Raw genomic sequence first — 11485 nt, forward strand, 5'->3', positions numbered from 1 at the left:
CGACTATCCACGTCCAGGGTGACCTAGCCCTTGGGTCCCCCGTCGCCGCACACCCGGGTCCAGTCTTAGTAGGGTCCACCTCCATTTCCGGGACCGGCGGCTAAAAAAGGACGCATCTTTTCAATCGGGCCATGGCTCAGAATGCCTTAGGGGCGTGTATTGTTTCAAACCCACGAAAGGCCAAGGGTGTTTCAATGCCGGTCTTAGCCGCACTTTATGCTCTCTTTATGCCTTCACTGTCAATTGCCGGGAAGTAATCGAAATTTTAAGAAGGAGTTAATTGACCCCGACACAGACTCAAGGCCCAACCAATTAACAATCAAGGGAATCAATTGTTGACTCAACCGTATTAATTTCAACGTCTCAACTGAGCCCGATATGGTAGCCCTGGATGGCTCCCAACCCATCAAAACATTGACCTTCAAAGGCCGCCTATGGGAGTCATTTGATTCCACCGATTATTTAGGTGGTTAGTTTGGGTGTCGTTACGGGCGATCTTGACGTGGGTTGGGTCAAGATATGTAAATGAAGGACTCGCCTGCTTATGGGTGGAAAATAACGTCTAGAGAGAGCCGTTAGAATCTAGTACGCCCGGCGGAAGTGTCGATAATGTTGGGCTTGATGAGCCTAGGGAGTTGCCCCTTAAGGCCCTCCTGCCTGAGGCGTTCCTTCTCCGCTTGGCGTCTGACCGCTTTTGAAGGTCCCGCGGCCTTGACTTTAGATCGACAGGAGGTGCCTGTACTCCGGCAGCCTGATGATTTATTGGTCCGGGTCCATGCGGCTTCCTTTAATCCGTTAGATACGGCCATGTGCCGTGGGTATGGTCGGCGGGTTCTGTCTACTACCCGCTGCCTGTCTAATAATGGGACGGTGGAGGAACTGCCCATGATTTTGGGGCGGGATTTTGCCGGGACGGTCGAATACGCGGGTCAAGGGTGCGGTTCTGCCTTTCGACCCGGGGACGCGGTGTACGGGGCCGTGTTCCCTGCCAGTTCTGGGACCTGGGCCGATTATGTGGTAGCGTCGAAGTATTTGGTAAATAGGTTGGGATGGGACAAAAATAGGGTCAAGAACTTGGCGGAAGTTTGCTTTCCTCCGTAGACTCATTTGAAACCGGCCAGCTTAAGCTTTGAAGCCGCAGCGGCCTTACCTTATGCCGGACTGACGGCTTGGTCGGCCCTGGCCATCACTGCCGGAATTGTGGGTACCACGCATCAACCTCGGCGAGTTTTACTCTTGGGCGCGTCCGGGGGCGTGGGTCATATTGCGCTCCAGTTATTACATGCCTGGGATTGCCAAGTAAGCGGCATTTGTCTTCATGTCAATGGTGTCTCTCAAGGGGCGTAGATTCAACCGTGGTAATCGGTTGGTTTTCAGGTGGTGGCGGTGTGCAGTTCCGCCAACCAGGAGTTCATACGACAACAGTTCAAGCCTAGTCACACTTTGAGTTACCAAGACCCCAACTACGCTCAGAATCTGTCACAATTATCCGGGTAATCGGCCGCATGAGAAACGCCTCTGGGGAAGATTATGGGTTCATTCCTAGCTCTCATTGCATTTCTAGCTTTGATGTCATTCTGGATTGTAGTGGACAGAAAGCCGAATCCTTCACGCCCTTGCTCAAATCCAGTCCCGAGGCTTGTTTTGTGTCCTTAGACAGTCCGTTATTGTCCAGTACCGATAATCAAGGCCTGATTCGAGGCGGATTGAGCGTGTTATCCAACTTGATTGGAAGCAACGTGAAAGCTCTCTCCACCTCAGGAGGTACTGTCCGTTGGGGCTATTTTGGCCCGGTTCCCGGAGCATTGGGATCCATGAGCCAATTAGTCGAACAAAATCGGGTTAGTCAGAGAGTGGGTGTGGCCGTTCCTTGTTTACAGGAATTTGATTTTCTTTCAGCTCAAACCCGTGATAGACCGCGTATTCGATTTTCAAGATATGCCATTGGCCATGAAGCATGTGCAAAACCGAGGTGGACAACGGGGTAAAGTCGTTCTTCGGGTCAAGAAAGAGGAATAAAATCATGGTTTTCACTGACAAATGGATGTACGAGTTTATTCATTGAAAAATAATTCTGCAGGGCCCTTGACATTGTCAACATATCTCCAAGACCTTTCTTTGGATACGTTTATGTACAATCAAATGATCATCCCAAGTGTAAAGAGCGTTAAAGGTTAAAATAACATTTGACAAAATGAATTCCGCTTCTAATTGTAGTTAAAAAGGGATCGCTGAGAGTATTTTAATTTACGGACCACAAAAGGAAAAGAAAACTGGAGCTCTCCTCCCATGATTGCAACCTCGATCCATTGGTCAAAAAAAAGTTCATATTCACCTACTAACATTGTTACTGTTCATTCATCATGGATTGGTTTGTGTCATATGTGTATCACAAAGGAAGACGTGGTTGGATTCAATGATATCCACCGTCGAAACCGTCGAAACCGTCGAACATTCTCTCATTCCGACTCCGGCTGTTCCATGGGTTCGGGTTGGCGGGAAGAGCTTCGAGATTGGGATCTGGATCGCGAAGAGCTGCGAGACCTCGAACTTGACCGAGAGCGGGAAGAACTCCTAGAAGCGGATCGGGATGCGCCCTGCGCCATCATCTCGACCTCTTCTGGACCCCCCTCTTCTTCGACCACTAACCCGGTTTTCTCGGGCTCTGGCGAGCCGGATCCGCGATTGATCTCAGGCTCACTTTTAGCTGGACTGGCCGATCGCGACTTGGACTTGGATCGGGAGTGCGAGCGCGAGCGCGAGCGCTTCGCTTGGCCATTGCGATTGGGGCTGGCGCTCCGGGAGCGGGAGCGACTTCTCGAGGAAGCTCGGGACCCGGATCGAGAGCGGGAGCGGCTCTGAGATCGACTGGTGACCGCACTACCCATTTGATCCCCGGCCGGACTGTCGGTGCGCGATTTGGGCTCGGAGCGTTTGAGAGTGATCAAGTCCTTGGTTTTGGTGCCCGGGAAGAGTTCGTTGCGTTTGACAAAGGCGCGGGGCTGCTTGGCGTTTTCGCGTCGGAGGCGGGCATTTTCCGCGGTCATGTCTTGTATCTTCTTGTGCAGGATACCCAATTTCTTGTCATTCTCAGTGGACATGGTCTTCATGCGCTCCTTGATGGTGTTCTCTTCGTTGAATAGCCGAGCCTTCATGTTGGTCATCTCGGCTTGTTTGGCCAAGAGCTCGCGGTTTTTGATCTCGATACTCTTCTGTAAGGAGGCGATCTTTTCTTTGAGCTGCGTGATCTCGGCGATGTGATCCGTGTCGTTTTCGCGGTCTTTGCGCTTCTCCTTGGCCAATTTAGCTATCTTGGCCAAGGGCTCATCGTGGTTCATCTTGGTAACGTCCGGCCTTTGGGGGATCTTGTGGTTGAAGTACTTGTCCCTTTTGTCCTTCTTGGCCTTCTCCTTTTCGCGCTCCTTTTCCTTGAACACCCGCGAATGGCGCGCCGGATCCGATTGCTTGGTCCGGACCAGAGCCCGCTTATACGATAACGAACACAGCCAGCAGAGCAGCTTGCCATTCAACTGGAAACCCAACCCAGGACGTTACATTAGTACCCAGTATCAAATTTTCAAAACCATGGGTCAAAGCTCATGGCTTAGTCCTCAATTGATCGAACCTTTTTCTTGTCATCCCGATCGAAGGCGCACTTTTGCTTGCACTGCTCGCACGTCTTGGGCGGTCCGTACTTGCGATACGAGTCCAAACAACGATGACATTTCCCGTGAACGAAAGCTGCGATGATGGAGCAGTACTCGCAACCCGAGGGCTTGCCATACTTGCCCACATTGGCTTCGCAACGCTTGCAGATGGTCGATGTGCACGTTTTACTGAAAAACAAAATCAAGGCAATCACATTTTAACCGAGTAGCTCAAAGACCTCTAACATTCACACGATTTTACCCCTACTCTTGTCAGGTCTATCTTTTACTTTTATCATTAATTCCAACCTAGTATTCGCTAGTTGAACGTTTTTTTTTCATTTTTGATCTGTGGCCAATAACTAAAACTGAGCAATTGAGAACTCTTCAATTCTGAATCCGCCCCCCCCCCTTCTATTAGGAGCCTAACCCCTCTCCCTCAGATAAAAAGGCTTTGGGTCCCCGATAACGATGCAGTCATGGGCGCAGGGTGAGCTCTGCGGCTGAACTGACCTTTCCTGTTGGAACTCGGTGCGGCAATAGGTGCATTTGACCACGGGAAACGAGCCTCGACATTCCTGGGGAAGCAATCACAGTCTTTAGCTGCATATCATCTCAATCCATGAATCGCTTCGAGCGAGTTTACGGCCACGAACTGACTGACCTTGCACAATTGTTGACCCATGGACAGCTCCTCAAAAGGATGGCGACTGAAGCATTTGGAGCACGCGAACAGGGCCGTAGACAGACCCGAGCTGGCCTTCTTCGTCAAGGTAGACGAACTAGCCATACTGATACCACGCCTCACAAGTCGATACCACTCAAATAATACGAATAATAATGATGATAATAATAATAATAGTACTTGCTCTGCTCAGCCTTCACCCACACAGCAATGTCAGCAATCAACCGTACAGGACTGATGCTGGTGGTAGTGCTGGTAGTTCCTGGTAGAGGCCGCTCTCGTTGGCGCTCCGTGGGATCAAATCTCGCCCTCTTTTCCCCTTGTCCAGACGGCGACTCCCCAGCTGAAAGGCCAGCCCAAGCTACCGTTTCTCGCACTCGCTCCTGGGCTTCTGGCCTGAAAAGATTGACCTGATGGCCGGCGCTCGGCTGGCATGGCCCTGTTCATGGGCGCTGCTGGTCCCGGCCACGAAGAAAGGTGACGAGTTGGATGACTTGTGATTGGGGGTTAGAATAGCCTATTTCACCATCACAAGCATATGCTTGTGTTGTAATTTGTAAAAATAGGTCAAAAATATGATAGAAATGATTTTCTTCCAGAATAATGATTAGATGTCGTTTAATGCTCATGAAAGATAAAAATAAGGGAAGAATGCGGATGGAAGATGTGGGTGAATGAAATTTTTGATTCTTGTGAAGGAGAGGATGGGCTGGCATGAATGATTCCTTGGACCAATCACGTCCTTTATGGAAATCTATGTCCGTGTCCAATGTTCATGTCCGTATTTTGTTACTGACGGGCCATACTACTTCCCTTTCTGAAGCGTTGTTGAATTATAGGTGCACTGTTATAGAGACACATTGTATCAACACCAGCCCCGAGATTTTAGCACATATTTTCAAAATGTTGCATTAATTCCTTGACAATGAGGCCACGAAGCATTTATGCTTGACGAGTGGCCAGAGTTTTTGGAGCCTAAACAGACTTGGATAAATTTTCGACTAAAATTCCTGATCAACCCTTTATTCAAGGTAGATCCTATTTCGATTCCCATTCTAGCTAGATCCGCCAAGTCTAATTCGTTGGTCGATCAAATAATATATGATAATAGAAGTTAATTCAAACGAACAAGTTTTTCGCCTTGTATTGCTGAGAATTCCATTCCCAGTAGCGGATACCAAGTCCGCAAAAACAACATCATCCGGGATCAAATGGCCACCCTGAGGTCCCGTTCCGGCTGAAAGCGATCATCGGGCGCGGGCGCGTTGGCGTGGTTGACAAACAAGGCTCAGCTGACCTTTGCGAAACAAAAAAAACTATAAAATCACCCAACCTTTTGTACGTGTTTCATACGATGTCCCTCTCTACCTTGCGCCCAGTGAGTTGTGCTACAAAACTCAAAGTATGTCACTTTTTATGCAGCACTGTCACTGTGCTTCAATATATTCAATATCGAAATATGCATTAAAAAATTCATTTTATGTTACATCATATGCACTTCAATATGCATTTGAACCCAAAATATGGGCTTGAAAAGTGAAAATGTAAAAAATCGATAAATCATGACAATTGCCCATAGATGCAAAATTATTAACATTTGGAAATGGCATTATGAAACCAACAAGATTGGCAAGTAGCAGGAATTTAGGGCAGTAAGCTTTCTAATTTTTAAATATTCATTTCACCAAACCAAACCACTGGAATCTGGGCTACAAATATGTCAGATGGGAAGAATTTGATATATTCAAGCACTTAATTGGTCGATTCTCTCTCTTAGGGCCCCCCAAGAGGCTTACACAAGGTTCAATAAAAAACTGCTCCAATAGGTGTTGAAGCCATTGCCACCGAAATAATTGATGTTCTCAATCTGATATAACTTCATTTGCTTCTTTTGTTAAAATTTCACTCATTTTGGCAAATGCGATACTTGTTGGTTGTGGGATCAGGCTGGTCCCCAGGCAGGACAGGGCCGGGCATGTCTTGATGGCGGCATATGGAGATGTAAGAGTGTAAAAACAAGGCCTATTAGAACAGGGATGCGGCTTGATAGAGGCATGTCATGATAGGCTTGTGTCCAGATGAGGTGGGACAGAGGCGTGCCTTGATGGGGGGTTGTTACAGGTGAATAACCCTGTTTTATGCCATAAAGTAGATAATGCATATTTTCACTGTCTCTATTCATTAAAGTAAAAATGAACTAGAGTATTACATGGTTTCAAATCTTTAAAAGAATTCCACTTACTCATCAGAAGGGCTTGAACCGAAAAAAGTATCGTGTTACAGTTACCTATTGTACAGATACCCAGGAAAAAGTGTTGTTTGGTTTTAATCATTTTTGATTGAACTAAACTTTTTGACAAGTATTTTTTGCATCTTTCTTTTCAAGGTATGTAACAATTTAACATAAGGCAATTATTCCACTTGTTTGACTACAAGAAAATCAGGGTTAAATTTTGAGGCTCTAGTAGAACTATATTTATTTGATCCCAGCAGTAGCAAATAAGACACACCATTTGAGAGAGACCTTTTTAAAAAATCAGGGAGGACACCTTTTTACAGTTTATTTCATTGTTTAAAAACCAAGAAAGTAACGGCAATGTGAGGGCAAAAAGCACGATCCGTTACCATTATTTTTGCAGAAAAGTAACGCGTTACCAGTGTCGTTACTCAAGCTGTGCTCATCGTGTGCTTATGATTACATTAACAAAAGTATATTACTACTTTTTCCAAAATTTAACCAAAATGAGATCAGCGTTTTTTTTACAAGAATGCCGATGTGATAATGGGCTTCAGGAATCACAACATTTGGTCCAAAAAAATGATAGAGGGGTCAAAGAAAGGGAAGAAACGAGTCCTCAACAAAAGCAGGTCAACAAACTCATTGTTTGACACGCTGGACTTCTAGGGGTTCATTGCCCACCTCTTAAGGTTATGCAATGAAATCTTGTTATAAGAAGTTCGGTTATAGCTTATGTGAAGCTAAGGAAATTCAAGAAAGATGTGGTGCTGCAACACTGATTTTTAGCATTTTGAGGAGGGACATATAAGACAAACATTGTAACCAACCTGCACATGCACTCGCTCTTGAATCCAATTGAATTTTCAACTGTCGAGTGAGTTGTGCTCAGACTCCCTGATTTCTACTTGGGAAAGTCAGTACAAAGCTGAAAAAAATAACTGTCGTCATGGCTTTGATCACAAAACTTCTACAAATGTGGACTGCAAATGCTCCCCAGTAATTACAGGCCGATTTCTCTCACTTCGAATTTTGCGAAGGTGTTTGAGAAGATCATGAAGTTCAAACTTGTTGAATTTCTTGATATTCATGAAGTCCTTCTCTCCTAGCCAGCATGGGTTCCGAGCACATTTTAGCACGGTTACCCAACTGATTGAACATATTGAGCGGGTTATTGAGGGACTAGAGAGTCATGAATCAGTTGATGTAGTTTATCTCGACTTTGCCAAGGCCTTTGACAAGGTAGATCATGGTCTTTTAGTTAACAGGCTCCATGAGATTGGGATCAAGGCAAGGTTCTCAATTGGTTAAAAAGTTTCACTTCTGGTAGGAAGCAATTGGTTAAGGTTGAGGGATCCCTTAGTGACTTACATGATGTCAGGTCAGGTGTTCCCCAGGGCTCCATCTTAAGCCCCCTCCTTTTTATAATATTCGTTGCCCCGCTTCAAAAGCTTAGCATTACTGCCAGTCTCTCTTCTTATGCTGACGATAACAAGTTACTTTCTGGTAGGAATGGCCAAGATTCCACTAGCCTTGCAAAGGACCTAGAAATAATCTATTCTTGGTTACTAAGAGTAACATTGCCCTGAACGGAATGAAATTCCACTCAATGACATTTGGGTCAACTCCTTTGAACACTCCACTCGTAGATTATGGAGGTAAAGATATTGAGCAGGTCTCATCTATGAAAGATCTAGGTGTAGTCCTCCAAAATAATGGAAAGTTCGATGAGCATATCCAGCTGAAGGTGGGTAAGGCTTTTCAAATGTTGTGTTGGATATATCGCACGTTTAAGTCCAGATAGCATCGCGATGCTAACTCTGTACAAGTCGATTGTCCAGCCACATCTTGAATATGCCTCACCCATTTGGGCTCCAATGAGTTCAGCAGGTTTGCAAAAGGTCGAGCAAGTCCAAAGATGTTTCACTAGGAACATCACAGGAATGAGAGAGCTCTCGTATTGGGAAAGGTTAGAACGGTTGGGATTGTACAGTACTCAGAGAAGGTACGAAAGGTATCTGATATTGTACGTTTTCAAAAGTATCCATGAGCTTTGTCCCAACCCAGGTTTAGGGTCAATTCTAGTGACCGTAGAGGCTTAATGTGCGTTTTGAGAGCACCTTCAAGTCTTCGAGAATCCAGGCTAGTTCGAACAATGAAGTCTTATCTCTTCTTTCTCGGGCTCCTTCATTGTTTAATTTGCTTCCCTCTAATATCCGTAAGGAATACGTAGGCCTTGTTGATCCGGTAGCATCTTTCAAGTCAGACTTGGACAAATTTTAGATAGCATACCAGATCAACCCTACATTCAAGGACTAGCTCGGTCTGCCAACTCAAATTCGTTGGTAGACCAAATATCATATAAAAATTGAAAGGTAATAAATAGACGAATTATAACCTTTCATTTTAATAGTACTGGGGATTACATTCCCTGTAGCGGTTAGAAAAGCCCGTGAAAAACCAAACCAAACCAAAAAAATACTAAATCAATCTAATGAATTTGACTCCTGATATCTTTGCACCATAATAGTTGGTGTGAAAGTAGGAAGACCACCTGTGTATGAAACAAGCTTTGTATTCACAACATGATATAGGATTTGCAAAATTAGATAAAGGACAAAAAATCTTAATTCTGTGCAGTAGATAAAGGACAAAACATCTTATTTCACTGCAGTAGATAAAGGACCAAAAATCTCATTTCAATGCAGCAGAGAAAGGACCAATCTCCCAGCCCGAATGGAAGCGAGGTACACTGTGTAGTCAGAAAAGCCAAGGTTTCTTGACACACCGAATATACAAGTGTCTGGAATGGCAATGGGTTGCCTCTCCCATCACGTGCGTTATTTATCCAAAGATACGGTGATGCTTCTCTTCCTGGTCTGAAAAGAATTTTCATCTAACATCTGATTCCTCGAAATACATCACATCGCTTTTCAAGGAATGAGTGGGCGAAAGACTTTTCATATTCATCCATTTTGTCATCGCGACCATTAGAGAGGCGTTGAAGACCGGTGGAATTGAATTGAACAAAATGGTAGAGAAATGGAGAGCATGCCCGACGTTACTCCGAACTCCATTGCTCTCAAGAGCAAGAAATCAAAGCCTTGTTCAAACCAGACAGCTATGAAAGCATGGCGAAAGAGTAAACTCATCAACCCTACACGCACAAGATAATCCACTCACCAACAAACTAACAAAAACGAAGTACAAGAATGGACTATGTCTTTCGTAGACCTGCAGAGGAATCCCAATTTCTTAATTCGAAGGGCCTCCCTCACTTGCGCCAACTAGCATCACACCCTACATAGAACGTTTGCGGTGAGGACCAATGACCTTCTGTGAACCAAGGCCCAAATCGACCATAAATTCGTGAATAGTTTCATATGTACATGTACTATAACAATATAGATAATATTATGCAATATAGGTTGAATATTTAAGAAGTCGCGATTTCTTTCTCCTCAGCATTTACATACCCGTCCTTCAAATAACCGCAAGAATTCTGCAAGTGGGATGATATCCTGAAGCAAGCGTGCAGAGGTTTTAATTAACCTGCTTGGAGATCAGTTCCCCAGCGTGATTTCAACTCCACAACGTTTAGGAAGCAACAGCTCATCGTTGTAATGACGAGGCTAGTCAAATTGAGGAATTATATGATCTTGATGTCACAGAACAAAATGCTGTAGAGCCCGGTTCCAGGACAACTCGACTCTTCGGACAATTCAACTCAGCTCAGAAATAAAGCTTAATATGATGGCTTACAACTAATTCATACTTATGGAGCAAAATCGAAACTGTAATGTAAGACTTGTCAAAATTTGAAAGGTTTCACACAATGCATCATTTCATATTTAAAAGCAAGTTATGTTTACATCAATCATGGTGTGAAAACCAAGTTTGATAATGTTTTAATCAAACTTGATTTTTTTATTCAATGCCGTACTGATACTAACATCTTTGCAAGCAAATTAAATTTTTACCAATCAAGCTATAGTTTTGTTCCATATTCATGCTTTTTTGGTCCATATGTTGTGTTTAGTTATTGTACTGAGTCGAGTTGTCCGCTGGGTCAAGTTGTCCGCTGGGTCGAGTTGTCCGGTCACCATAGAGCCCATCAGGGCCTTTCGAGCTCTTCTGGCCTTGATGGTGTGACATCTCTGTTCCTGATGAGATGCTCACAGGTTCTTACCCCGATTCAAGATGCAGCGCATCAAATACGAAAACAGGAGCAAGTTTCTTTCCTCTTTAAAGCTGGCTCATGTTGTTCCGATTTTCATAATGGGTAATAAGTCGCTCCCAAGTAATTATAGGCCTTGGCAATGGTGGTTTCCTACTTCCCGGTTCGAAATGTCGCAAAAACGATGTCTATCTTCTCTTGTTCAGTTGACAATTTAAGGCCGAAAGAGTCACTTTAGCAAGTTTGTCCTACCTTTAAGATTTCTTGGCAACTGATTGGTTATCATGTTTGAAATGGTAGGAGAGTTCAAAAGTTGAACTGAAAGTTGAGAAAAAAGTCTGCAAAATCTAGTCTCTGTTGTAATGGACCAGGCTGTATAACTTTTTAAAGTCCATGAAGTCATTCCTAGCCAGCACGGGTTCCTTTTTTAGTTTATTTTGGCTTTTCACGGGCTTTTCTTACCGCTACAAGGAATGTAATCCCCAGTACTACTAAAATCAAAGGTTATAATTCGTCTATTTATTACCTTTTGATCGTATAATGATATTTGGTCTAAACCAGTTTTGAGTTGGCAGACCGAGCTAGTCCTTGAATGCACAGGGTTGATCTGGAATGCAATCTAAAAATTTGTTCCAACCACATTCTAGCATTTAATTGATTTAGCATGTAGAGCAGGTCATTGAGGGACTAGAGAGTTATGAGTAAAAGGGTTGAGAAACTTTAAGGAAGTGTCCCAGTTC

The 11485-nt window shown here is 44.3% G+C and overlaps 2 protein-coding genes across 2 annotated transcripts; one reads left to right on the forward strand and one right to left on the reverse strand.

Annotated features, from left to right (window-relative positions):
• Positions 1-249: 249 nt before the first annotated feature.
• On the forward strand, positions 250-2041 carry LOC131880555 (reticulon-4-interacting protein 1 homolog, mitochondrial-like). The gene is made up of 5 exons (XM_059227220.1): positions 250-1035; positions 1102-1299; positions 1378-1493; positions 1565-1841; positions 1900-2041. Exons 1-5 carry the CDS (start codon positions 610-612, stop codon positions 2017-2019), a joined length of 1137 nt encoding a protein of 378 aa, XP_059083203.1. The 5' UTR covers positions 250-609; the 3' UTR covers positions 2020-2041.
• Positions 2025-4706, reverse strand: LOC131880554 (protein FAM76A-like). The gene is made up of 4 exons (XM_059227219.1): positions 4312-4706; positions 4161-4225; positions 3626-3836; positions 2025-3530 (listed from the first exon to the last, which is right to left on the reverse strand). Exons 1-4 carry the CDS (start codon positions 4435-4437, stop codon positions 2460-2462), a joined length of 1473 nt encoding a protein of 490 aa, XP_059083202.1. The 5' UTR covers positions 4438-4706; the 3' UTR covers positions 2025-2459.
• Between the last annotated feature and the right edge of the window lie 6779 nt (positions 4707-11485).

Source organism: Tigriopus californicus, chromosome 5 (genome assembly GCF_007210705.1).
Source record: "Tigriopus californicus strain San Diego chromosome 5, Tcal_SD_v2.1, whole genome shotgun sequence".
In the NCBI taxonomy this organism is placed as follows: domain Eukaryota; kingdom Metazoa; phylum Arthropoda; class Copepoda; order Harpacticoida; family Harpacticidae; genus Tigriopus; species Tigriopus californicus.

Bases quoted from the DNA above. Each gene is read 5' to 3' on its own strand.
- LOC131880555 (XM_059227220.1), top strand. From the start codon at position 610: ATGTTGGGCTTGATGAGCCTAGGGAGTTGCCCCTTAAGGCCCTCCTGC. The intron at 1,036-1,101 runs GTAAATAGGTTG...TTTCCTCCGTAG, and splicing joins TGGTAGCGTCGAAGTATTTG to ACTCATTTGAAACCGGCCAG. The intron at 1,842-1,899 runs GTTAGTCAGAGA...ATTTTCTTTCAG, and splicing joins AATTAGTCGAACAAAATCGG to CTCAAACCCGTGATAGACCG.
- LOC131880554 (XM_059227219.1), bottom strand. From the start codon at position 4,437: ATGGCTAGTTCGTCTACCTTGACGAAGAAGGCCAGCTCGGGTCTGTCT. The intron at 4,226-4,311 runs GTCAGTCAGTTC...TTGCTTCCCCAG, and splicing joins TGGGTCAACAATTGTGCAAG to GAATGTCGAGGCTCGTTTCC. The intron at 3,531-3,625 runs GTTCGATCAATT...TTGGGTTTCCAG, and splicing joins ATCGGGATGACAAGAAAAAG to TTGAATGGCAAGCTGCTCTG.